At 45.0% G+C, this 26962-nt stretch overlaps 1 protein-coding gene across 4 annotated transcripts in view; it reads left to right on the top strand.

Annotated features, from left to right (window-relative positions):
• The window catches only part of cep350 (centrosomal protein 350), a 36468-nt gene that overhangs the window by 6340 nt on the left and 3166 nt on the right, over window positions 1-26962 (top strand). Inside the window, exons 9-36 of one of the 4 annotated variants that reach the window (XM_024421645.2) lie at window positions 148-264; window positions 1444-2090; window positions 2355-2479; window positions 3143-4077; window positions 4176-4335; window positions 4583-4728; window positions 4841-5033; window positions 9787-10001; window positions 11677-11840; window positions 12025-12135; window positions 12400-12540; window positions 12724-12965; window positions 13137-13300; window positions 15274-15470; window positions 16382-16575; window positions 16796-16883; window positions 17159-17311; window positions 17484-17641; window positions 20929-21149; window positions 21348-21535; window positions 22371-22503; window positions 22991-23151; window positions 23253-23389; window positions 23487-23569; window positions 23698-25469; window positions 25943-26407; window positions 26520-26666; window positions 26771-26893. In XM_024421645.2, coding sequence (XP_024277413.1) covers window positions 148-264; window positions 1444-2090; window positions 2355-2479; window positions 3143-4077; window positions 4176-4335; window positions 4583-4728; window positions 4841-5033; window positions 9787-10001; window positions 11677-11840; window positions 12025-12135; window positions 12400-12540; window positions 12724-12965; window positions 13137-13300; window positions 15274-15470; window positions 16382-16575; window positions 16796-16883; window positions 17159-17311; window positions 17484-17641; window positions 20929-21149; window positions 21348-21535; window positions 22371-22503; window positions 22991-23151; window positions 23253-23389; window positions 23487-23569; window positions 23698-25469; window positions 25943-26407; window positions 26520-26666; window positions 26771-26893 — 7580 coding nt within the window. The remainder of the gene's footprint in view (window positions 1-147; window positions 265-1443; window positions 2091-2354; window positions 2480-3142; window positions 4078-4175; window positions 4336-4582; window positions 4729-4840; window positions 5034-9786; window positions 10002-11676; window positions 11841-12024; window positions 12136-12399; window positions 12541-12723; window positions 12966-13136; window positions 13301-15273; window positions 15471-16381; window positions 16576-16795; window positions 16884-17158; window positions 17312-17483; window positions 17642-20928; window positions 21150-21347; window positions 21536-22370; window positions 22504-22990; window positions 23152-23252; window positions 23390-23486; window positions 23570-23697; window positions 25470-25942; window positions 26408-26519; window positions 26667-26770; window positions 26894-26962) is intronic. The other 3 variants (XM_024421648.2, XM_024421647.2, XM_024421646.2) reach the window with 3 other exon arrangements.

Consider the following 26962-nt stretch of genomic DNA (forward strand, 5'->3'; position numbering starts at 1 on the left):
CTTGCACTTCAAAGGGTTTTATGTGATTCATTTAAGTTGTAAATCTTGGCCGTCTGAGAAACAATCCTAACGTAAGTCATTACTGCAGAACTCAACACTGATTATGACCTTCTGTGTGTTTTCTTTCCGTCTTCACTGTTGCTGCAGTGATCAGCACCACGTCATGGCGCGAGGGCCAGAAGATGGTGAAGATGGTACTGGGTCCCGCTCCACGTCTGCCTCGAGAGCAAAGGCCAGAGCCCACAGACAGACTGGCCAGGACAGGTGGGATTTGAGACCTGCATACTACCCTCACTCCTCTCTGCTCTGCTTGGCCTTCCCACCCCTCTCCTCCAACCCCTCCCCTCTCCTCCACCCCCTCTTCGTTCCACCTCGCCTACACCCCTCACCCATCTCGCTCATCCCCCTCCACTACATTTACAGGCAAATCAAATCTAACTTTATTTGTCAGCACTATGAAAACCAGACAGCAGTTGGTGGTCTGGCAAAACAAAAAATGTGTGACAAAGCAATCGTGTTAGTAGTGGATATTGTTACAGTATATGTGGTGTTCATGTTTTTTAGTGTTGATTTCATGTTAAAAGGCATACAGTGCCCTGCGACAGACAGTCGACATGGCTAAAGAAATATCAATAAATAAAGGGGTTGTCGTCTCTTCCAGCACACAGGCACATTAGCAAACATTGGCTGTCAGTGACCGGAATTAATTACGATTGACTCGCCGTTTCTGACTGACTGCACAATTCAGCACGGTCTGGTTTCCAGTGGTTGTCCCTGTCAGCACAATCTGGTTTCCAGTGGTTGTCCCTGTGCTAGACTCAAATACACACGGGGGAATTGGAGTGAGGCATAAAGGGTTGTACTGCCACTATTCTAAGACAATAACAGATCAGCCAGGTCTGAGTTCACATAACATTTCATACAGCTAATGCATCTAGCCATGTCTACTTCTTATCCGTGTTCATAAACATTAACTAGTCACAAGTTGCTACTACTAGAATTGGGATAATTTGCTAAAATCTTTTGACTTGAGGACTACAATAAAAACAGTTGCTAAATGGAATCAGAGTTGAATCTAAAGGATTTCAGCCTTGACATTCTAAACATTCTCATTTTGTAAGCTAGCTAACGTTAGCATAACAAACTAGCTACTTCTGTGCAAATTAAGTGTTTGTTGTTATTTAAAGAAACACCTGTGAAAGTGTTTATGGTTGAACTTTGAAGTTTTCCTTATAAAACTTATTGCTCAAAACTTTAAGAAAAAATGGAGATGTGATTAAAGGCCTAAAAAACAAAACAATGCTGTTAAAAATGTTAACTTTGACAGCCCTAATGGTGACCAATATTTCCCACCTAATCATGCACTCAAAACATTTTCCTTTCCATTAACAATAATATCAGTCACCAATCAGTACCCTTTGTGTCTTCACAAATCTTTTCCAGGACCCCTTCCCCGGTCAAATTCAGACCACCGTCCGGAGCTGAAGCATCGGTCCAGACCCAGCAGCCGAGACAGGACCACCCATCCCAACCTTCAGTCTGCAGGCCCAGCCAAGGACAGGGCCCCCAACACAGACGACCTCTCTGCAGATATCCGGGGCATCCTGGATGACCTGCAGCTGAAGAGCAGAGCAGAGGAGCGAGGTCCAGCGGATCCCAGGAGAGGTTCAGAGTCCAGGGCCAGAACCACAGCATGGACGACTGGTGGCTCCTCCTTATGGGGCTCCCGAAGTGCCAGCCCTGCCAAGCGCAACAAGCCGGAGCCCTCAGAACCAGCGCCCAGGAAGAGGCACTACGACTCCGACTCAGTGCGCCAGTACATCGCCCGGCAACAGGAGGAGCGCAAGAGACGTCAGGTGGAGGAGCGGAGGGCCCAGAGGGAGGAGGCGGAGAGGAAGAGCCAACGTCTGCAGGAGCTGTACAGAAAGCAGAGAGAGGGGCTAGCCAATAAGGGCCCTGCACTACCGGAAAGCCCAGTACAGAAACGCCTGCAGGAGACCTACACCAAACTACTTCTGGAACAGGCTCAGCTAGGAGACAAACCTCTGCCTTCCCAGACACAGCCAGCATCTGCCATAGTCATTTACCAGGTAAAGGCATCTTTAGTTGTAATGGGGATGAAGCCCTCACCGTCCCCTTACTCGCATGGCATGCTTTAGTGAAAATGAGTATAGCATGGCCGGTGTGTCAAATGCAATTCATAGCTGCTCTTGTTATGTAAAGGGACCAATATGTGAAATAGTAACATGTAGAATTATCCTCAGTTTAACTCCTCAAGTTGCCTGTAGGAAATGACACCTCTCATGTGGTGAGTGAAACTAACTATGAGTTATTTGTGGTGTGTTCCCGTATAGCAGAAGTCCCTGTACCAGCCATCCGGGGAGTCGGACAAGGAGAACAAGAGACAGGAGAGACCCCAGAGTGCCTCCTCCAGCAGTGACCTGTCTCTTTCTGAGCCCCCGCCCCCTCCACTCTCAAGGTCATTATATATGTAACCTTTTCCACTAGCACTGGCTAGTGTAGAGGCCCAAAACAAAGCACAGAACCATAGTACTTCCTCATAGCGAAGCAACAGAGCCAATAAGGAATTGTTTGTTTCTAAACTGTCTGTTTCCATGGGCACTCCTAGCAGCATTTCAAAACATGGTGGCGTATGCTCAGTTAACCTTAAAACAGGGAATTTCCAGTGCTATTTTAGATTCAACAGTTACATCAGATGACTCTGTGTAAATGTATGTCTGGTCCTTGTGTGGGGTAAACATTACGGTATGTAATCTGCATAATGTTCATACGCTCTTGAGTTGCTATGCAGTTCTTGGAATTTTGTTGACTTGATCCTCGGCCCTGAACATGTTTGCTTGTATAGTGAACACACAGGTTGTTCTCAGAAGCTCATGGGTTAGACTGTACAAACCACATATTTTAATGGCTGCATGCATATTTAGATGTCTTAAATTCTTGTAAACCTTTGACATAGCCTATAGAGAGTATTGCTGAGTACTAAAATGCATTGAGTCCATATACTAAAGGACTTTGAGTCCATAAAACAATATTTCCAGTGTTTCCAAGCCCTTTTTTTCAATACACTTTTAAAAAGTGTAGTATATTTGAATACTAATCCTCTGCTCTCTTCTTCCTGTAGGAATGAGTTGGGCTTGGGAGTTCCATCGTGGCTGCAGCCAGACCGCCTGAGTTCTGCAGTCAGACCCTCCACCGCTCTGGCTCCACCCACAGACCAGCTCTTCTCTCCACTCTTAGGCCCGGAAACAGCAGGGAGCTCTGGTGGGAGGGGAACCAACCCCCCAGCAAGGCCCCAGCACTCCACTCTCAATGGAGCTGGCAACAAGACCAAGATGAACCGCATTGAGGCCCTGAAAGCCACCGCTGCGTCCCTGTCCACTCGCATAGAGAGTGAAGCGAGGAAACTGGCTGGCGCAGGGATCAACTATAGCTGTGCATGGGACATGGACGTGACTGGTCTGACCCCTCCGGATGATGGCCACTGGGCCAAGCCTGTGAGCCCACCGGTCAGAGAGAGAGCTGATGCTGCTGACGAGCTGTCCATGAGGATCCAGAGGCTGCTGAGTGCTGGCCAGAGCACATACAACGGAGCACTCCCAGGGGTGGGCAACCTGCACAGCTTCAGAGAGCAGAGAGAAAGGACCTCTGCTCCAGGCAGCAGGCCCCAGACCGCCCCAGGCCTCGGCTACCATAAGGAGCCAGAGGAGGAGAAGGGAGGGAAGACCATCACCCATGACTCCAGTGGTGAGTCCATCAGTGAGGGCCCACTGCTGAGCGAATGCAGCCTGTCGGAGGGCGACGGGAGCCCCCTCACCAACATAAAGGGGGTCCCAAAACCGGCAGAGCGTCTTGGGGCTCTGGACTTCTGTGCAGGCCAGCGGGAGGGCTTCCAGCCCATCTCTCACTTCCAGAGAGAGGCAGAGAAGTACCCGGGGCTCAGCCCCCTCTCTCAGCAACGGGACAGCAGCCGTGGCCCATGGGAGGAACTGGCCAAGGGAAGCCCTCATAGTGTCATCAACATCTTCACCAAGAACCACCTGCTCAGCCACACCAAAGGTTAGCCAACACATTTACACACCCAACCGTATCCTTCATGTTTTGAATGAAGAATTAACTTTTAAACAATAATCTGTTCCTCTGGCTTCTCCCTGCAGTTGGAGGAGAGGAGCGAGCAGACCGGCGTACCCCTCCTGTGCATTGTGGCCTGTCTGCAGCCAGTTTAGTGGATGGGGCACCAATGTATGAGGATGACTTTGTGTCATCCCGTAGCAGCGGCGGCAGCAGCCAATATAAGAAAAGATACAACGGACGCAGGTAAGGAGGGTTTCTACCACTGTCACGTGACAGGGTGCTGCTATCTGAATACTGCTCTCATGCAATAAAAACATCATTTTGAAAAAACTGTAAAAATGACAGGATTAACCACAAGGTGGCACTCATGTCACATGGCTGACAGAGAAGCCTGGCAAGGAGTTTTGAAGTTGTCTTAGTAGTCTTTTTGTGGTTGTTAGATGCACATGATGTAGGACTTGAACCATCTTTTCTCAACGTCTCATTGCAGTGTCACGAGTGGGAACAGTCACTATGATGAGTTGATGAGTCGCAGGTCCCCTTATGACACCAGGACTGTAGTAGACCTGCCATCCCATCACTCCGCAGGCTCCACACCAGTATCTTCACCTCACTCAAAGGGCTCTGTGAAAAGGGGTGAGATTTTAACCATAAAATAACCACTTTCCCTGAAATCATGCTATCAAGTGACCATTTCTTACCGGTGAAAGTGTCTCTGCTCTAAAGAGAGTTTCTCCACTTTCTTTAGGCTCTGCTTCAGACAAGAGTGATGCCACTCTGGTGGAGGAGCAGAGGAGTCCCTGCTACCCGGGCTTGGAGGCCCTGACTAGAGACTCCAGATGGGGAGGCTCAGTTTCCGAGAGAAGCTCTGTCCACAACCTGGTGAAGAGCGCCTACTCTGACTGTACACTAGGTGGCGCATCGGGCGACACACTCCGCAGGTAAGTGGCCTCAGCCAAGCCCAAAACTCTTCTGAGGGGCTTAGAGGGATTCCCAGGAGCTTGAATATCTTCCTTGACCTTCAGTTATTATTGGTATTTCTGAGCACATTTGAGTGGGGATATTATTTTTGAAGGCATACAGTTGAAGTCAGAAGTTTACATACACCTTAGCCAAATACATTTAAACTGTTTTTCACAATTCCTGACATTTAATCCTTGTAAAAATTCCCTATCTTAGGTCAGTAAGAATCACCACTTTATTTTAAGAATGTGAAATTGCAGAATAATAGTAGAGTGATTTATTTCAGCTTTTATTTCTTTCATTACATTCCCAGTGGGTCAGATGTTTACATACACTCAATTAGTATTTGGTAGCATTGCCTTTAAATTGTTTAACTTAGGTCAAATGTTTTGGGTAGCCTTCCACAAGCTTCCCACAATAAGTTGGGTGAAATTTGGCCTATTCCTCCTGATAGAGCTGGTGTAACTGAGTCAGGTTTGTAGGCCTCCTTGTATGCACACACTTTTTCAGTTTTCTATGGGGTTGAGGTCAGGGCTTTGTGATGGCCACTCCAATACCTTGACTTTGTTTTCCTTAAGCCATATTGCCACAACTTTGGAAGTATGCTTGGGGTCATTGTCCATTTGGAAGACCCATTTGCGACCAAGCTTTAACTTCCTGACTGTCTTGAGATATTGCTTCAACATATCCACATAATTTTCCATTCCTCATGATGCCATCTATTTTGTGAAGTGCACCAGTCCCTCCTGCAGCAAAGCACCCCCACAACATGATGCTGCCACCCCGGTGCTTCACAGTTGGGATGTTGTTCTTCGGCTTGCAAGCCGCCTCCTTTTTCCTCCAAACATAACGATGGTAATTATGGCCAAACAGTTCTATTTTTGTTTCATCAGACCAGAGGACATTTCTCCAAAAAGTACCATCTTTATCCCCATGTGCAGTTGCAAACCGAAGTCTGGCTTTTTTATGGCGGTTTTGGAACAGTGGCTTCTTCGTTGCTGAGCGGCCTTTCACATTAGGTCGATATAGGACTCGTTTTACTATGGATAAAGATAAGTATGTACCCGTTTCCTCCAGCATCTTCACAAGGTCCTTTGCTGTTGTTCTGGGATTGATTTGCACTTTTCGCACAAAAGTATGTTCATCTCTAGGAGACAGAACGCGTCTCCTTCCTGAGAGGTATGACGGCTGCATGGTCCCATGGTGTTTATACTTGCGTACTATTGTTTGTACAGATGAACATGGTACCTTCAGGCTTTTGAAAATCGCTTCCAAGGATGAACCAGACTTGTGGAGGTCTACACTTTTTTTCTAAGGTCTTGGTTGATTTCTTTTGATTTTCCCATGATGTCAAGCAAAGAGGCACTGAGTTTGAAGGTAGGCCTTGAAATACATCCACAGGTACACCTCCAATTGACTCAAATTATGTCAATTAGCCTATCAGATGCTTCTAAAGCCATGACATAATTTTCCAAGCTGTTTAAAGGCACAGTCAACTTAGTGTATGTAAACTTCTGACCCACTGGAATTGTGATACAGTGAATTATAAGTGAAATAATCTGTCTGTAAACAATTGTTGGAAAATTACTTGTGTCATGCACAAAGTAAATGTCCTAACCGACTTGCCAAAACTATAGTTTGTTAACAAAAAAATTGTGGAGTGGTTGAAATACACTTAGATTAGAATCATTAAAAATTGTATGTAAACTTCTGACTTCAACTGTATATGGCAGAGTTTTTTCTGGATCAAATAGATTAGAGACTTTGGTGGTGGGTGTGGCAATGGGCACGGTTTGCCATCTGCACAGTTTTTTAGAGGCCCCCCCATCTTGATGATCTAGAGACATTTTTATAATTAAGCCAATTTTCTGCAATTCTACAAATTTTTCCCATGGATCTGAGAGAATGTGTGCCAATTTTTAAAGCTAATTTCCTCATTCTATGCATTTTGCTATTGCCAATGCTGTTATTTTGCTCAAACATAATAAAATCAATACTGCTAGATTCTTTGTTTTTGGAATTTTCAATTCTGTCTGACTGTCTAGCTTTTATTTTGTTGATTGTTAGTTCTCAAAGATTATATTATAAAAACAATATCTATAGGTCCCTCATCTTTTTTATGTACTTTATGTCTGTTTTTTCACACTGAAAGCATTTTTCCATCCTGATTTCTGCCCCCCCCCCCCAAGGATTTCAATGGCAGAAAAGTCCCTGTATTGGTTTCACTGTGCAGTCTCACTTCAGGGAGAGTAATGATTAAGTGAACCCCGGCATCCAAAGACCAGCGCTGCACCCCATGCTATTTACACAGTTCAAATGACGAGAGAATATTGAAGTGAAGTTGGGACACCACATCAGCCACAGTGTTCTCTCGACAAAGTATCTCTCCGCCAACATAAAGATGAATCTTAAAACCTCTGTCAGGCCTGAGCAGTGAATATCGTCTTTTCAGTTCATTACCACATGGGGCACCCCTGTTGTTCCACTCACTCATTGTCCTTTGCTAACTCAACACTTTGGAACGTTTATTTTTGCTTAGCCTATATAAGCTCAGCAAAAAAAGAACCGTCCTCTCACGATCAACTGTTTATTTTCAGCAAACATGTAAATATTTGTATGAGCATAAGATTCAATAAGACATAAACTGAACAAGTAACAGAAATTGAATAATGTATCCCTGAACATAGGGGGGTAAAAATCAAAAGTAACAGTCAGTATCTGGTGTGGCCACCAGCTGCATTAAGTACTGCAGTGCATCTCCTCATGGACTGCACAAGATTTGCCAGTTCTTGCTGTGAGATGTTACCCTACTCTTCCACCAAGGCACCTGCAAGTTCCCAGACATTTCTGGGGGGAATGGCCCTAGCCCTCACCCTCTGATCCAACAGGTCCCAGACATGCTCAAAGGAATTGAGATCCGGGCTCTTCGCTGGCCATGGCAGAACACTGACATTCCTGTCTTGCAGGAAATCACGTGCAGTATGGCTGGTGGCATTGTCATGCTGGAGGGTCATGTCAGGATGAGCCTGCAGGAAGGGTACCACATGAGGGAGGAGGATGTCTTCCCTGTAACGCACAGCGTTGAGATTGCCTGCAATGACAACAAGCTCAGTCTGATGATGCTGTGACACACCGCCCCAGACCATGACGACCCTCCACCTCCAAATCGATCCTGCTCCAGAGTACAGACCGCAGTGTAACGCTCATTCTGTCGATGATCAACACGAATCCGTCCATCACCCATGGTGAGACAAAACCGTGACTCGTCAGTGAAGGTCACTTTTTGCCAGTCCTGTCTGGTCCAGCGGCGGTGGGTTTGTGCCCATAGGCGACATTGCCGGTAATGTCTCGTGAGGACCTGCCTTACAACAGGCCTACAAGCCCCCAGTCCAGCCTCTCTCAGCCTATTGTGGACAGTCTGAGCACTGATGGAGGGATTGTGTGTTCCTGGTGTAACTCAGGCAGTTGTTGTTGCCATCCTGTACCTGTCCCGCAGGTGTGATGTTCGGATGTACTGATCCTGTGCAGGTGTTGTTACACATGGTTTGTCACTGCGAGGACGATCAGCTGTCCGTCCTGTCTCCCTGTAGCACTGTCTTAGGCGTCTCACAGTACGGACATTGCAACTTATTGCCCTGGCCACATCTTGCAGCATGCCTAAGGCACGTTCACGCAGATGAGCAGGGACCCTGGCATCTTTCTTTTGGTATTTTTCAGAGTCAGTAGAAAAGCCTCTTTAGTGTCCCTAAGTTTTTGTAACTGTGGCCTTAATTGCCTACTGTCTGTAAGCTGTTAGTGTCTTAACGACCGTTCCACAGGTGCCTGTTCATTAATTGATTATGGTTCATTGAACAAGCATGGGAAACAGTGTTTAAAACCTTTACAATGAAGATCTGTGAAGTAATTCATAAAAATCTGAATAATCTTTGAAAGACAGGGTTCTGAAAAAGGGATGTTTCTTTTTTTGCTGAGTTTATTTGGGCATAGAGGCTAAACACTAATAATTCAAATATGTTTAGGAGTTGTAGTTCAGAGTGCTAGGGAAAGTAGTGTTGTTGCTCCGGTTGTGGCTGAAGGGTAGCTGACACTGACTCTTTTGTTTGGGCTGCACGTTGGTCAAATCTCCCCACTGCAAAATGGGCACGTCGCCAGGCAGAGTTCTCTCCTGTAACATTTGAGCATCCTCAGTGGCATTTAAAAAATATATCAGATTCCCTCCATACTGTTCTGTCTGTGTGATTTGATAACATTCAGAATCCAGTCCTTAATGCTACAGTTGTTCTCTGGTAAGGTAAAGCACTGGGTGCGCTAGCAGTTAGGGCATCAGAGAGGCACCACTGTCCACTACAGTGTCTACTGTTTCCAGCTCGGAAGCCGAAGCATATATCATCACAGATTAGACATCGTTGCCTGTTCCACTGGTTCAAAGCAGCACAATATGGTCATTGATACCGTTCTTTCAGCATAACATACTTAGGATGGCTTTCCTGGGGCCCCCTTTCTTTGATTCTGTTAGTCCCTGGTTCCCATTTCACCTTGTTACAGTGCTCTGTATAGCACACATACCTGAAGTCAAACAGAGTGGGAAAAGTTATGTCAATGTTTTTTTTGGTACTTTTTCAAACTAATCCTTATTTAAAGCTTTAAATTGACAGTTAGAAATGGGACGTGACATTTATTTTCAGAAAGCATGCATATGAATACATTAGTTTTTTTTTTTCTTGTTTCCAGTTTGGGCTTGGACAATAAGAAATCCACCAGAAGCCCTGGCCTGTCTCCAGCTGGCTCTCCTACAGGCTCTGGTTCTCCTCGTGTGTCTCCAAGCAGCGCCTCCCTAGCCGGGGCAGACACCCTGGGCCTGGGGTCCGGCTCTCTTCACTCCTCAGCCCGCCCCAGCTCATCCTCTTCCCTGTCGTCTTCAGCCAGAGCAGAGCCCAAGGCTGCAGGTATACCACCTAGAAATGCCCACTCAGCAGTTTAAATACATACCAGTATTGCCTATCTACAGTGCCTTCGGAAGGTATTCATACCCCTTGACTTATTCCACATTGTGTTGCGTTATAGCCCGAATTGAAATCGGATTAAATAAATACAAAATCTCACCTATCTATACACAATACCCCATAATGACAAAGTAAAAACATGTTTTTAGATTTCAAATTAGTTGAAAATCAAATATGCAAATTAGACATTTCTCTATCTATTCACACCCCTGAGTCAATACTTGATAGAATCACCTTTGGCAGCGATTACAGCTATCTGGGTAAGACTCTAAGAACTTTGCACACCTGGTATGCTCAATATTTTTACATTATTTTTTTAATTCTTCAAGCTCTGTCAAGTTGGTTGTTGATCATTGCTAGACAGCCATTTTCAAGTCATAGATGTTCAAGCAGGTTTAAGTCAAAACTGTCTTCTTGGTAAGCAACTCCAGTGCATATTTGGCATTGTGTTTTAGGTAATTGTCCTGCTGAAAGGTGAATTTGTCTCCCAGTGTCTGTTGGAAAGCACACGGAAACCAGGTTTTCCTCTACGATTTTGCCTGTGCTTATCTCTATTCCATTTATTTTTATCCTTAAAAACTCCCTAGTTCTTGCCTGATACAGCCACCACCTTGCTTGAAAATATAAAGAGTGGTAGTGGTGTTTTGATATTTCTTTGTCACATTTTTTGCAGTTTTACTTTAGTGCCTTATTGCAAACAGGATGCATGTTTTGGAATAGTTTTATTCTGTTCAGGCTTCCTTTTCACTCTGTCATTTAGGTTCGTGTTGTGGATTAACTACAATGTTGTTGATCCATCCTTAGTTTTCTCCTAGCACAGCCATTAAACTCTGCAACTGTTTTCAAGTCACCATTGGCCTCATGGTTGAATTTTCTACATTTGACTTTTCAGTATTTTAGCGGACGCTCTAATCCAGAGCGATTTACAGGAGCAATTAGTGTAATGTGCCTTGCTCAATGACACAGTGACACATTTTTCACCTCATTAGTTCGGGGACTTGACGCAGCGACCTTTCAGTTACTGGCACAACACTCTTAACTGCTAGGCTACCTGATAGTTTCCTTCCTCTCCGGCAACTGAGTTAGCAAGGATGCCTGTATCTTTGTAGTGACTGGGTATATTGATACACCATCCAAAGTGTAATTAATAACTTCACCATGCTCAAAGGGATATTTAATGTTTGCTTTTTTTGAAAATGTATTTGTGAGACATGGAAAACCTGTCTCACAAATCTGTGTTTGAAATGAACTGCTCGATTGAGTGACCTTACAATTATCTGTATGTGTGGGGTACAGAGATGAGGTAGTTATCATAAAATAATGTTACACTATTATTGCACACAGAGTGAGTCCATGACACTTGTGACTTGTTAAGCACATGTAGGCTTGCCATAACAAAGGGGTTGTATACTTGACTCAAGACATTTCAGCTTTTCATTTCTTATTAATTTGTAAACATTTCAGAAAATATAATTCCACTTTGACAGTATTTAAATTCCGGCTGTAACACAACAAAATGTTCGGAAGGTCTAGGGGTGTGAATACTTTCTGAAGGCACTGTACTATCCATGTCTTAACTCTCCCTCTCTTTGTTTCTATCTGTCTCTTTATTGTCCAGGTGATCTCCACTACACCCCAGGGGTGTTGCAGCAGCGTATGTCTGCAGAACTCAATTACCTGGAATCTATAGAGGAGTCAGTGCGTCAGCTGGGTGACGTGGAGAGGCTGAGGGGCGTGTCTCTGGCTCAGCATGAAAGCGTCTCGCTCGCCCAAATACTCAAGGTGATAGATGCTAACCCACCAATCAGAACACCTGAAGATTGCTAACAATATGTTTAGATGCTTAGTATAGTGCTGCTGCACTTTTGAAACATTACCTTCGGCACTTTTGGCCTGTTCGTTATGTTCTGGTAGTTTTCATTTGCCTTTTCCCATAGGTCCTGACCTTTGACCTCTAACCTTTCAGGCGCAGCAGCAGCGGCACGAGCGTGACCTTTATGAGCTGAAGGTGAAGGCAGAGCAGGAGGCACTGGAGACCCAACGTCAGCTGGAGGAGACACGGCAGAAAGCAGCCAGGGTACTGTACACACAGCACTGGCATTTAGAACGAGCAACTCTGCAGAATACAGAAAGGAATCACCTAGAGTTAGAACCATGCCCCAACTTGGTAGATTGTTGATACTCTCAAGAAGGGCTTCATATTTGCAAAACACCTTTAATATTTATAGAACGCAATCTAACTTCACTGCATTTATTGTGAGATGAGAGCTATTTTATTAGCCGTGTGTAGACCGTGTAGTGTGATTCACTAACTGAACTGTGTGTGTGTGTGTCATTGCAGGCTCACGTGGAGCTGCAGGAGAACATGGCTCAGACCCAGCAGCAGTCTCTGGGAGGCATGCAGGAGGCCACCACTAAGATGATCAGCCAACAGGCTGAGTCTGTACGCTATACGGCCGAAGCTGCCCGCCAGATCAAAGAGGTGAGAACACTCCCTCCACTCTTTTCTCTACAGCCAGTCACTGGCGTTGGTTTTTGTTTGTTTCCTCAAAACTACATGTTGTATTGAAATGAGGAAAATATTACAAATATGCAAATAATTACCGTCTACTTTAGGTTGGGTTAAGTCTGCTTTTCAGTTGATACAAGTTGCTCTCTCTCCCAGATGACCGATCTGGCACGTTCTCAGATTGCTGGAGCCATAGGTGTCCCTGCTGCTGCTCCCATCACCACCCTGTTTGACCAGCAGAGGCAGCATCACCAGAGCTTCATGAAGCAGCTCCAGTCCCGCACTGACACAGAGAGCTCCAGGAGTGAGGTGTCTGCTGCCTGGACCAGGAATGAGGATCCCCTCTCCTCCCTGGACAGCCGCTCTGACTCCATCCCCTCCAGGAGACCCACCCTCAGGTACTGGGTCTTTCACACACTGGAGCCTCACAGACACCAGGGATCTTTCCTTGTTAGCTCACTTGACTTGGTCAGGAAAAACTTGGTCCCATTTTTATAGGCATTACCTTGACTCAATACTCAATTGTTTTTCTATCTCCCCTGTCCCCTCTGCCTTGCTCTCCTCCCCAGTGGTGGAGAGAGTAGCAGCCACATGAGTCCCTCCCTGGCCTCATCTGACAAGAGGGAGAGGAGGAAGGCTGAGACAGGTAACAGCTCAGTGGAGGAGGAGGCCCATACAGCAGCTGATGACTCCATCCCCAGTGACCGTGTGCAGTCCCTACTGGATGAGAAAGGTAAGGCCTGGGCTCATAGCACGCATTGTGGGATCTGGAGATGGACCATTATCAAGCAGGCAGTGTATAACCATAATTTATGATACATATACAGTGGGGCAAAAAAGTATTTAGTCAGCCACCAATTGTGCAAGTTCTCCCACTTAAAAAAATGAGAGAGGCCTGTAATTTTCATCATAGGTACACTTCAACTATGACTGACAAAATTAGAAAAAAAATCCAGAAAATCACATTGTAGGATTTTTAATGAATTTATTTGCAAATTATGGTGGAAAATAAGTATTTGGTCAATAACAAAAGTTTATCTCAATACTTTGTTATATACCCTTTGTTGGCAATGACAGAGGTCAACGTTTTCTGTAAGTCTTCACAAGGTTTTCACACACTGTTGCTGGTATTTTGGCCCATTCCTCCATGCAGATCTCCTCTAGAGCAGTGATGTTTGGGGGCTGTTGCTGGGCAACACGGACTTTCAACTCCCTCCAAAGATTTTGTATGGGGTTGAGATCTGGAGACTGGCTAGGCCACTCCAGGACTTTGAAATGCTTCTTACGAAGCCACTCCTTCGTTGCCCGGGCGGTGTGTTTGGGATCATTGTCATGCTGAAAGACCCAGCCACGTTTCATCTTCAATGCCCTTGCTGAGGTTTTCACTCAAAATCTCACGATACATGGCCCCATTCATTCTTTCCTTTACACGGATCAGTCATCCTGGTCCCTTTGCAGAAAAACAGCCCAAAAGCATGATGTTTCCACCCCCATGCTTCACAGTAGGTACGGTGTCCTGGACATGTACTGGCTTAAGCAGGGGGACACGTCTGGCAGGATTTGAGTCCCTGGCGGCGTAGTGTGTTACTGATGGTAGGCTTTGTTACTTTGGTCCCAGCTCTCTGCAGGTCATTCACTAGGTCCCCCCGTGTGGTTCTGGGATTTTTGCTCACCGTTCTTGTGATCATTTTGACCCCGCGGGGTGATATCTTGCGTGGAGCCCCAGGTCGAGGGAGAGTATCAGTGGTCTTGTATGTCTTCCATTTCCTAATAATTGCTCCCACAGTTGATTTCTTCAAACCAAGCTGCTTACCTATTGCAGATTCAGTCTTCCCAGCCTGGTGCAGGTCTACAATTTTGTTTCTGGTGTCCTTTGACAGCTCTTTGGTCTTGGCCATAGTGGAGTTTGGAGTGTGACTGTTTAAGGTTATGGACAGGTGTCTTTTATACTGATAACAAGTTCAAACAGGTGCCATTAATACAGGTAACGAGTGGAGGACAGAGGAGCCTCTTAAAGAAGAAGTTACAGGTCTGTGAGAGCCAGAAATCTTGCTTGTTTGTAGGTGACCAAATACTTATTTTCCACCATAATTTGCAAATAAATTCATTAAAAATCCTACAATGTGATTTTCTGGATTTTTTTTCTCATTTTGTCTGTCATAGTTGAAGTGTACCTATGATGAAAATTACAGGCCTCATCTTTTTAAGTGGGAGAACTTGCACAATTGGTGGCTGACTAAATACTTTTTTGCCCACTGTACTCCCATCCATATGTATTTGGACAGTGAAGCTAAATATTTTATTTTGGTTGTATACTCCAGCGTTTTAGATTTGAGAGAGAATGTTTCATATTAGGCGATAGTATAGAATGTCAGCTTTATTTGAAGGTGTATTTATACATATCAGTTTGACCATTTTAGAAATGAAATAACTTTATGTATCCTGTCCCCCCTGTTTGAAGTAGTCGTAAGTATAGTTTATTAAAGTAGTCATAAGTTTTGTGTTTGGTCGACTAAATACATAAATTGCTTTCATTTCTAAACAGTAAAACAGATAAATAAAAGGTGACGTTCTGTCCTGTAACCTCATATAAAGCCAAATATAACATAGCTTCACTTTCCAAATATGTATGGAGGAGAGAGTAAACAACCTGGAGTCTCTTAGAAAGTTATCTATGTTTCCTCTCTCCAATCTTTCCCCATACAGACAGCACCTCAGTTGCTACAGAGTACTCTCTGAAGTTTGATGAGTCCATGACGGAAGATGAGATTGAGGAACGTTCGTTCCGCTCTCTGCTTCCCTCTGAGTCCCATCGGCGGGGAGCGGTGGAGAAGAGAGGTCCCCGTGAGGACTCAGACAACCAACCCAGTCAGGAGAAGACCACAGAACAGGACAGCTCCAAGGTTAGTATGCCACTTCATCTTAATAGTTGTAATTCTGGCAAAATAGCAAGGCTACTCAAATAATGATTGGCCTCCAAAGTACTGAAGTCCTAGCACTTATCCAAAAGCTTAAGTGTACTAGTTTACTTGGAGAGGTTTCTGCCTATCCTTGAATTAACTAGTGCATAATGCTTAACTAGCATTTAGCCCTATTTGACCTCATTAATGGTGAACATATATCTTCTCTAGTATTTTGGCAGCAGCAGCATCTGTCCTCGCTCTTAATGTCAAGCCACAGTGGCAGCTCCCTGCCTCTCTGAAGGGCTCAGTGTTCAGTCCCTGAGATGAGGTATGGGGGAGTCTGCCTGGGCATATTGAGGCCAGGAAAGACCTGCCTGCCTTGTGGGCTCCACTGGCAAGGGCATCAGAGAGACTGGGAAAGCCTGCTCAACTCATTTCTACCCTGGGAACAATACATGTGCTGTGTTCCCCAGTCCGCTTAACTGCTCCTAGGAGATTCCCTTCCTGGCTGTATCCCTCTCTCCCCAACCTGTACTCAGTTCTCTCAAACCCAACATGTGGAGGAGAGGTTGGCCGTGGTGCAGCTAAGATAGGGTGGAGAACCATACACTGTTGTTCACACCTGGCTGCCACATGTGGAGATGATCTTGTACAAACCTTGGCCTTCATTGGGCCCGGGTGTTTTATTTGAATGGACTTAGAATAAATGTTGTAAATACCTATGTAGCAACCACTCCCACGCCTCAGTCTGTTTGCCAGCCGAATAAACATTTTAACCAGTGGCCAGAGTGATTTTTCCATCTATCACTGTTTGCTCTCTGTGTATGCCCGGTTTCCTGACTGATAAGGCTTTGTGTTATCTGTGTGTGAGTGACTCACTGTCCCCTCTACCTCTCTGCCCCCCCCAATAGCAGCAGCAGGATGGCAGCATGCCCTTCTCTAGCGGGCAGGACAGCTTCTCCAGGTTCACCATGGACATGGTGCGTCAGTACATGAAGGAGGAAGAGGTGCGCGCCCACCACCAGAGCTCCCTGCTGCGCCTGCGACAGAAGGCCCTTAAGGAGAAGACCAAGGCCGAGCTTGCCTGGCTGGAGCATCAGAAAAGGCACTGGTTTACATTTATTAGGATCCATGTTGTCCAAATGAATAGTGTCTCATTCCCCGCTAAATTCAATGTTTTGTTTTCTGTCATGTCCTCCAATGATTCATATACAGTAACCACTAGAGAAATTCAACAGAACACATTGACCAAAACTAGACTCCATTTGGCACTTCTGTCCTCATTTTGCATTCATGATCTCACTTTCTCCTTTCTGACCACATAGGCGCTTCAGAGACAAGGGTGAAGATGACAAGATGCCGCCCATCAGAAAGAAGCAAAGAGGCCTACTGATGAAACTTCAACAGGAGCAGGTAACTAACTCACAACTAACTTACTAAGGGCTTGATTCAGTCTGTGACGCTGAAGTTCAGCACTATAGTGTGATTGACATTTAAAGGCAATTTTTCCTCATTCGCAAAGACTGCATTCACGGTAAACTCAGCATTTGTCTGCTCATCGGAAAGTACCTTTCAATTTGAAGCACACTATAGCACTTAACTTCAGCGTTACGGATTGAATCGAGCCTTAAATCTCTGCACATCTCACCTGCTGAGTGACCATGACCCTGTGTGTGTGTGGCGTCCAGGCGGAAATCAAGTGTCTGCAGGAGGCCAACAAGGCAGCCAGGAAGGAGAGGCAGCTGCTGCTCAAACAGCAGGAGGAGATCGAGAGGATGAGATACACCACCCTCAAGCTGAAGGAGCGCCTCAAGTGTGCCAGCACCGGTGACACCCCACCAGTCAGTACTACCACCACCTTTCATCTTATTCCTATCTGAGACGCATACACTTCTTATTCATGGAGATACTGAACTGAACTTCAGAAAGACATGCTTTTTTTGTTATTCATATGTCTAAAACAATGCTACATGGTCTCATAAAGAGTTGAAATGATCCGTCTGTGTCCTACAGGAGACTCCAGTGTCAGAGCCCATAGATGGGGCAGCTTCCCCCAGTGCTGCGATAACAGACGGGGACGTGCGCAGTGCCTCTCCCCTCTCAGTGTCTGGCAGTGAGACCAGCAGCATCATGCAGAAGCTCAAGAAGATGCGCTCTCACATGGAGGAGAAGTAATTTTCTCTTCTATTGACCCATTAATAACCACACTGTCCAAATTTCTATTGACAACTCAAATGTCTAATTGACACTCATGGGCTCTTTTTTTTTCAACTTTAGGGGTTATAACAGGATTCACTAAGATGGCTGATATTATGCCACCATTCTGGTCACTGAATATTACTTTATACCAACTTTTAAACAGCTGAAATTACCATATTTGATAACCATATCTTTATGGGTGTGATTGTTGTCATACACTGATGATTGAACAAAACTATAATCCTGTTCTCACATTGGCCATGTCAATCATTCAAGCTGTTTGCTTTATTATTCACAAGGAATTAGCTAGCCACCTCAGAGCTTCTCTTAGTGAAAACAATTTAATCCAAATCACTATTGCCTTGTGAAAGTGGGTAATGGCTTGACTAGACACCCTGATCCTTAACCTGTGGTGTGGATATGAATATAAGCATGCTTCCTGTCCTCTATAGATAGAGTGCGTTCTCTCTAACCCCTGTACTAATCATTGGAATATTAACAATATGAACCAGAGCAGATATGTGTTGTAAAATATCTGTCTGGTGTCTCGTACAAGCAACCAGGGCAGGTTTACGTCTGTGTTAAAAATGTGGTTTTGTGACTCTGGGGCTCACATGATGGTTATACAACCAGACTTGCACACTGACTGAACTCATTTGTGTACTTGAACATTCTGCAGTACAGGTCCTAACACACGTTCAGGTGTTGTGGCGTTTTAGGATTTTGAATTTTCTTTCAAGAACATCATCAGTACTAATTCTAGAGCTGATGATTCCTTGAATTTAAAAAATGACCAAATAACACAAACTGAATGTACATAATGTCACGGCTAAACATGGGAGGTCGCTGTCAATTTGAGCCGAGACATTATTTTCTATAGGGAACTAACAAGCTGCTTGTAGCCATGCCTCTGTCTGCTCGCTAGCTTTGGTCTTCTAACAATCTGCCCTTTCATTATGTAAACAGCCTCTCTTTGAATCATGCCCTAGTGTTGTTATTATTATTGTCGTGTTGATCATAGTGAAGGTTTGTGTGCTTTTAGCCTGGATTTTATTCTAATGAAGTCCAAATCAGTAGTTAAAAACATTAACAATATGATCACCCACCACGTGTGCAACTTTTTGCAAAAATAATCTAATCTCCCCAAATTCCTTAATCCAGTGCATTTAATTAAGCAGAAGCATTATGTCCAGTGGGGTGCAAAATGAGACAAAGGCCTCTCTCTCTCTTAACCCGTAAGGATGATCATTTATCAGTCACGCCTAGCTCCTGTCTCTGGCACCGCCACCACTGCACGCATTCACACATGGCTACACATTACTAGACACCAGCGATTCATTGTAGTCCGGCTCCAAAGACAAACACGCACTACATCCTTGCCATTGTCCTGGCTCACGTCTGATGAAAAGGACTGGGTTTTAAATACCCCTTTAAAGCACTGCCAACAACACAAAGCCCTGGCGCAGTAATTAAGTACATTCATTCTCTTAGAATGAAACATGAAACATTCGGTGCAATAAAACACATGCTTACTCACTGCTGTCTTCTCTCTCTCCCCCTCTTGTCTCTGTGGTTGTTTTTCTATTACTTCCTAATCTCTCTATTTTGCTGTTTTTTTCCCCTCATTTTCCAACTCATGTTTGGTTGTTTTTCTCTGTGTGTCATGTGTCCCCTTGCTTTGTTTTGTTGTAGACACTGCTCTCCTGTGCACTACTTCTTCTGTGTGTTTACGGCCCACCACTGGGCCTCTCTCAGTCTCTGTTTCCCCAATCTCCATCCCAACCTCCAGCTGTTTATCTACAACCAGTTGGTCAGGTACAGTGCTGCTCTCGCCTCTCACTGCTGCCTCTGTCCCATGGAGCATGCTTGTGTTCAGCCACTACCACTAGTGGAAGCATGGGTGGAATGGTGTGTGGGGGGGGGTGCTAGGGTCTTGCCAGGTTATTTTTATTTTTTATCCAATAATTGGGGAATTGAAAGCTTGAAAAACACAAACCAAACGCAAACCAAAGTCACCAGGCATTGCATGTACGATCACAACCGTATGCATGAAGGGGCACAGAAGTAATACAATTCAAAAAGAAGTGAAAAACAAAAGGCATTTTTGTCAATAATAATATGACCTCTCTTTGACATGCTTCGGTCAAAGGTCATATTCATGTTAATATGGTTGGCCTGATTAAGCGAGACTCTCCCATTGAACAGCGAGAGCTCACTGTGGTGTTGTTTGGAGGCGCTCATTTAACTCTCATTCAGAGTGAATAAATCATGATCTGCATCTCCTAATATTCCTCGTATTCATGCCACTCACTACTTAGTTGGAACAAAGTCCCTAAGATGAAATGCTGAGATATTAGGCTACAACCCATCTATGAGAAAGACGCAGTGCCTTTGGGCGTTGCTTTAACATATGATAAAGGGTTTCATCTGATTTAATGAGCCCAGTAAATCTTCACTGATTTTCCTGATTAGGTAACTGTTGCTTGTGATAGGCTAATGAGAATATATATCAAGTGGGCTTAATAGAATTGGGAACACAGTCTAGACCAAAGCCCTACAGTATCTTTCCCAACTTCAGTTTGAATTAGGCTGGTGCAAGAGGGAGTGAGACAAAGCCAAACAACACAGTACTTGTACTAATTATAGTCAATATGCAAAATAGCTGTTTAACTTGCATTGCATAACGCACCAGTCCTTTTCAATATATGTTATAAATCCAAGCAATGGAGAAAGAATTTGAACGTTGTCTTTTCTCTCAGCAGTGTACGTGGGAAATGCATTTAGACTCTTGTGTTGTGGAGAATTCATGTTGAAGTTATATCCATAGAGACATTTTGGATATTCTGGGGTGCGGTTCTGTATTGGACAGAGATGTTTGAGAGGTGTTAAATCAAATGCATGATGTTGGCCTGGTGATCAGGTCGCCACCACACTTTGTTTCTGTTTTTCCCCATTTTGATGAAATGCTTTTACTCTGTTGTTTGGGGAAGAGTTTGGGTGACGTGCACTATGGTGTCAAAATGAAACCATGTCTATCGAGGTAAACATGGTTTGTTGTGTGTGTGGGCGATCCCATAGGTTTTGATTTTGCAGTGAAGATCGGCAGGGGGTGGTTGGGTTGACTTTTTGGACTGCTGGTGGCTCTGCTAGCATCTGCAATGTTGCCATCATTTCACTGCTCCTCATGTAGATTGTGCCCTTTGTGCTTTCTCTCTTCCTCCACCCTTCTCTCCATTCCTCCGCTCCTCCCCACCATCAGGTTCCTGACCAAGCGGGAGCAGGGTTTGATGCAGCGGCGGAGGCATGCGGAGGAGCTGCTGGAGTGGAAGCAGAGGCTGGATGCTGAGGAGGCAGAGGTGAGGCACATGGAGAAGCAGGCCATGGCTGCCTGGGACAGAGAGTGTCCTAGAGACCGAGACCAGAGGTCAGAACAGGGAGAGAGCCCCAGCCAGCACAGCCCTGAGGGCAGAACTGACAGAGGTGAGAAAGAGGTTGTGTATGACATGAAATAAATGGGCACCTGGTAGTATACAGTGGTTTCTGTTTACTGCCTGTTATCAGGTCATGTACTTTTATGAATGACAGAACGCCATACAGTCCATCTAGCTAGCTGCATCTCAATGTTTGAGGCTGCAGGTCTATCTACTCTTGACCCATGACCTTTGTGTATCTCCTCAGACTCTGTGAGTGGGGGTGACTACTCCCCAGTTGTGACTGGCTCCAGTGTGCACACAGAGCTGTCTGGGTCCCAGCAGCCAGACATCCCCTCCACTGATCAGCCCTGCTCTGTCTCTGAGCTGCCCTCTGCCCAGCACAGCCCCTCTATCTACACCCAGGACTTTGACTCCCCCTCTGCGAGCAGGAGGGTAAGGCCCTGTGCATGTTGGGATTTCATGTTTTGCAGTAATGTATTAATACAGTAGAAAGACATTGATTACATGTGTTTATTATCCTTTCCATAAGATTAGGAAATAATGTTAAAAGAAATCAAAAGCAGCATGTGAAAGGAATATGGAGGGAATTGTATAATGAGTTAACAGAATCTGTTTCTCTCCTGAGCGCAAATTGAGACTTTGTTAACTCTCTTCTCATCGCTGGGCAGCTCAGTGAATGCAGGCCTTTGTCCAGGCTCCAGGACCAGTTGCTGCTTTCAGTGAATTGTCACTTCTCGTGATCAATGAATTTGTGCTACTTGATTGTTTTGTTACATGCAGTATTGTTAATCAGCTGCCCTATTAGGTCAAGAAAAAAATCACTACTTTCACCCAAATTGTGAATAACATAATATGTAGTTATGAGTTAAATCATTTTAGGAATGTACATTTTTTTGTCATTTAGCAGACACTCTTAACCAGAGCCACCTACAGGAGTAATTAGTGTAAGTGCCTTGCTCAAGGGAACAAAGACTGATTTTTCACCTAGTTTACTCGATGATTCGAACCAACGACCTATTGGTTAATGGCCCAACGCTCTTAACCGCTACCTGCAGCCATGTGCAAATGGGCTATAAGCAAGAAGACTAAATTAAGGCAGAATATGGCATATTTGAATCCATTAGGGACACTGCCTTTTGAGTGTGTTTGTTTTTGTGTATGTGTGAGATGCTTGGCATGGTTAGTTAGTTGGAGAATGCTGTTGTGGTGAATGTGAGACTGTGTCCTAAATTCCCCTTGGACCCTATCCTTTTACTCTGTTGAACAGTCTCTACCAAAAGCCAGCCTCGACACTAACACACACCCAGAAGGCAGCGGCAGCAAGATGCAGCTCCGCTCCTCCTCCAGGACCTCCAGCCACGACCCCAAGGCCACTGACACCCCTTCAGGCATACACACAGGTGAGTTGGCCCCAATGTCTGGAGCAGTAGTCCCTTCCAAATTGGGGCATTATTTTGTATTTTCTGTTAGATATGTTGAAAGGCAGAGTATAAAGATGACTGACTGTGCAGGCATAATGTGATGCCGTAAGAAAAGGATTGTGCGTGCATTTCCCTGATGCTCAACCTGCTTAGTTGTGTTATGGGTGTATGGAAGCTTCCTACCTGTGTCACCGAGCTACATTCATAGTCCTTAAACTGTTGCTGATTCTGTGTAAATATCATGGTGGGAATTTCAATCTACAGGTTTTACCATTAACCATAACATGTACTTGTGCATGCAGTTTTGGAGTATTCTATGAATGTTGGTATTGACAAACACCAAATAATGACATTTACGCCCCCCCCCTGCTTAGAATTTGAGTTCTGTAGCTCTAATTTGGATTACTTTATACTAATCAGTCTTGTATGGATTTAGCATTCTAACAATACTTATTGTGCCACACAGAGCCCATGTCAGATCAGAGAGATATCGAGAGCCGTATACGTGCCCTGAAAGAGGAGCTGCGCAAACGCAAGTCTGTGGTGTACCATCTGAAGAAAGAGCAGAAGAAGAGGCACAAAGAGCGTCTGAAAGCCCAGGAGGCCAGCCTACTGAAGCAGCTAGAGGTCAGTATGTGTCTGTCAGAGAATCCTAGCCTGCCCTGCTCCATTCAATGAGACATAACAAAAAGAGTGACTGATTTTTTTGTTTGTTTTCTTACATCTAGTCCTACAATGACTTCATTGAGAAGACCAAGACTGAGTTGAATAAGGAACCAGACTCGACACCCTCTGCCAAGCCTCAAATCAAGGCCCCCATCTCAGCCACAGAGAAGCCCCAGATTAAATCACCACCTCCTTACAGGTACACCATCGCACTTCACTCTATGTATGATCCGCAAATTGATCAATTAGTCCGCTTTCATGGGATCTTAATCGGAATATTCTAATATTCTCCCAAGGTCTGAAACCAGCAAAAACTGGAAGGTTGTCTCTGACTCTGAGAAAGCTGAGAAGACCCTTCCACATTCTCCAGTTGGACAAGGTAGGTTGTGGATAAGCACTGTCAATAAGTGTATTTTTCTCCTCAAAATACTTTCTAAGACTTAGACATTTGTGCCCATACTGTGATCATAACATACATTGTTTAATGCGTTGTTGATTTGTTTTCAGATGACCTCAGTAAATATACCTCAGGGCATGAGGAGTCCTCAGATGAGGACCCCCCTACAGTCACCCCAACTCCAGTGTATGGGAGTCCAGAGCACACCAACGGTCTAAGGGGCCTGCTGTCCCCTGAGAATCTCCCCAGGCAGCCTTCTGAGGGGGCACTCCCTCTGAGGGAGCCAGCCAGACCACAGGCCACTGACTCGGGGGATGAGAGCGTTGTCTCCAGCCTCCGGTCAGAGGTCATGGAGGAGCTGGACTCTGTGAAGTCTGAAGTCTCTGAGCATTCTCATTCCCGCTCTGAAGACCGACACTTTGACCATCTACTCAAAATTGACCTAGAGCAGAGACCAGCTTCCCAGCAGCACCAGTCTCTGTCTGAACATGTTTCCATAAAGAAAGGAGAACAAGGGCTTTCCCCGATAAGCAGTCTTGATGTTGATGAGAAATCACCATCCCCCATCAAAGAGCGATCATACAGCCCTGAGTCTGATGCTTTTTCATCAAATAGGGACTTTTCAGCCAAGGTTAAGGAGGCCTCTCCTTCAGCTGATGATTATCATGAGGACTTTGAATCCTCAGTGGAGTCATCACTCAGGGAATACAACCAAGGCTCCAAACCTACCTCACCGTCCCGCCAAGAGACCAGGGAGGCTTCCCACAGTAGTTCACCCTTCTACAGTAGTGAGGAGGATATTGGTGAAGAGCTGAGTGAAAGATCTGGAGCTAGTTGTGGCAGTCCTTGCTCTGAAAGACTTCTGGACCTGAATAGCCAGACCAAGGATTCCCAGGAGAAGGTCATTAGTTCAAACCGCTCTCCAACTATCTCCCCTTCCCAGACACCACCTTCACAATCAGTGGATGAAATGCCTAACTTCACCATTGGGGACAGGGTTTTAGTGAGCAACGTCCAGCCTGGTACGCTTAGATTCAAGGGCCACACCAGCTTTGCCAACGGCTTCTGGGCTGGAGTAGAGCTGGACAAGTTTGAGGGAAGCAACAATGGCACCTACGATGAGGTGGTTTACTTTGAGTGTGAGGAGGGCCATGGCATCTTCGCTCCTCCAGACAAGATCTCCCATCTGCCAGATAAGTTTGAGATCTATGTGGAAACCACAGAGGATGAGGACTCTTTCCTTGACGACCAGTCTGAAGACGAGACAAAGAAACACCACATTGAGAAGACACACGGGGGGAATCGGAGAAATAGAAAAGAGGAAACATCTCAGAAGAGTTATGATTCTGAAGACAAAGGACCTACTGATGTGAATGATGGTTCAGCTGAACACAAGATAAACCTGACCAACTCGCATGAGTTCAAAGAGGGAGAGTATCCAATGTCCAATGGAAGAACCAAGACAATCATTCTGGACCTTGAAGATGTGCCTACCAGTCTCTTCAGCACTGACATAGACAGTAAGATAGCCTTGGGGGGAAAAACTCTTAATGAGACCACTACCCTCATTGAGAGGAAAGGACTAGATACCCATCAGAAGTCTACTCCAGAGCAAACCGTGGAGAAAGACGCCCTCGGTGCTTTTGCAGATAAGCTCCTCAACAACTTAATGAAAGATGCTGTGACGCAATTCACACAGATCAGAAAGGCCAAAGAAGAGAAGATATCAGCTTATAATCAAATGCAAGATGACTTTTTTAATGATGAGGGTGGGGTGACTGTCTCCCAACCACAGTCTGTAGCACAAAGAGATGGTCTGCCCTTCTTCCTAGATGCAGAGCAAGAAGAGCAAGTCTCCTCTCCAGAACTCTGTAACCGGCCTGTGAGTTCATCTGACCCTTTCTCAAGACATTCATAGAGTAAATGTTCTAAGTGTTAAAACAAATAATTTACTCCTCCAATAATGTGATAACCTGAAATCACATAATGTGTAACACATTGAATTTCAAATGTATAAATTCCTAGTTTTTCAGTTAAAGTACTTAAGAGACTTTATCTAGTAAATGATTAAACAGAACTGATAAGATAACTGAGGAGGAATGTAGCAATAATTGCATTTAGCAGCACTATCGATAACATCCTGTCTTGATTTAACCTTAAAAGACCTCAATGCGATTTGTTTGAGTCCGAGGGTCAACGACAACTGGGACCAAGAAGCTTATGTTGACAGATATACAGTTGAATTTGATGCTCTGTTTTCTTCCCTTTTGTAGATTTTCATCACAGTCGAAAACTTTTATTTTTTTATTTTATTTTTTACTGCGAGTGACTTGTCTTTCCTCTCTCTTTCTGTAGGAGAGTCCAGTGTTGGGGGCCAGTGGTCAGGAGGAGTTGGCCAAACGTCTGGCTGAGCTGGAGCTGAGCCGCGAGCTACTGGATGAACTGGGAGACGAGCAGGACTGGTTCGATGAGGACTATGGCCTCAGCTCTCATAGAGAGCAGCAAAGACAGAAACGGAGGCAGCAGCAGGAAGAAGAGGGGCTGTCTGCTGGCTCAGGATGCCAGGTAAAGACCCCACCCAGACCAGAGCTGCCCCTGCAGCCCAAGCTCCCTGAGCAGCCTGCTATGGTGGTTCCCCACTCCGCCCCTGAAGTGGAGAAACTGGTCCATGCTGCCACCCAGGAAATCTGGGACAGATTTAAACTAGGCCAGGGCACACAGACCCTCGCTGGTCTCCCCGTCCTCAAGCCTTCAGAGGAGTTCCTGGGCTGCGATACCATAGGCCAGGATAAAGGTCAATGTGTTCGCAGCTACAGACAGGTAAGACCACATTGAAAAGAATTTGCCACAAAAATTTATACTATATGAAATCTTCAAGACCCATGTAATTTATTGAAATGTATCTACTGACATAACCTTTGCTTATCTGCAGGCTGTTTATGACTTAACATGGGAGATCATCCAGGAGATATTTGCAGAGGATCCTAATGCCCATCAGCCTCAGTGGGTGAAGCCTCGACGCATGAACTCCTCCTATTTCCATAGAGTAATGAGCCCTGGCGACATCACCAGGGTTCAGGTGTGTATTCCATGTTTATGCTGGCATCCAATGTGGATAACACTTCAGTGTTGGTGGTTTGATTTGCTAAGATCACAATGTAATATTTAACCTTGTCTTCTAAGGTGTTCATCACCACCGAGGTGTTGAAGCTGTATGGCCTGAAGAAAGACCACAACCAGAAAACAGATTGGCAGAAGATGCTGAAATTCGGGAGGAAAAAACGGGATCGAGTAGATCATATTCTGGTAAGGGCATTGAACAGTAACTTCAGGAGTGACTCATTGTGAATTTTCCAATTTCAAAAGTCCTTTATT

Source organism: Oncorhynchus tshawytscha, linkage group LG05, assembly GCF_018296145.1.
Source record: "Oncorhynchus tshawytscha isolate Ot180627B linkage group LG05, Otsh_v2.0, whole genome shotgun sequence".
Classification (NCBI taxonomy): domain Eukaryota; kingdom Metazoa; phylum Chordata; class Actinopteri; order Salmoniformes; family Salmonidae; genus Oncorhynchus; species Oncorhynchus tshawytscha.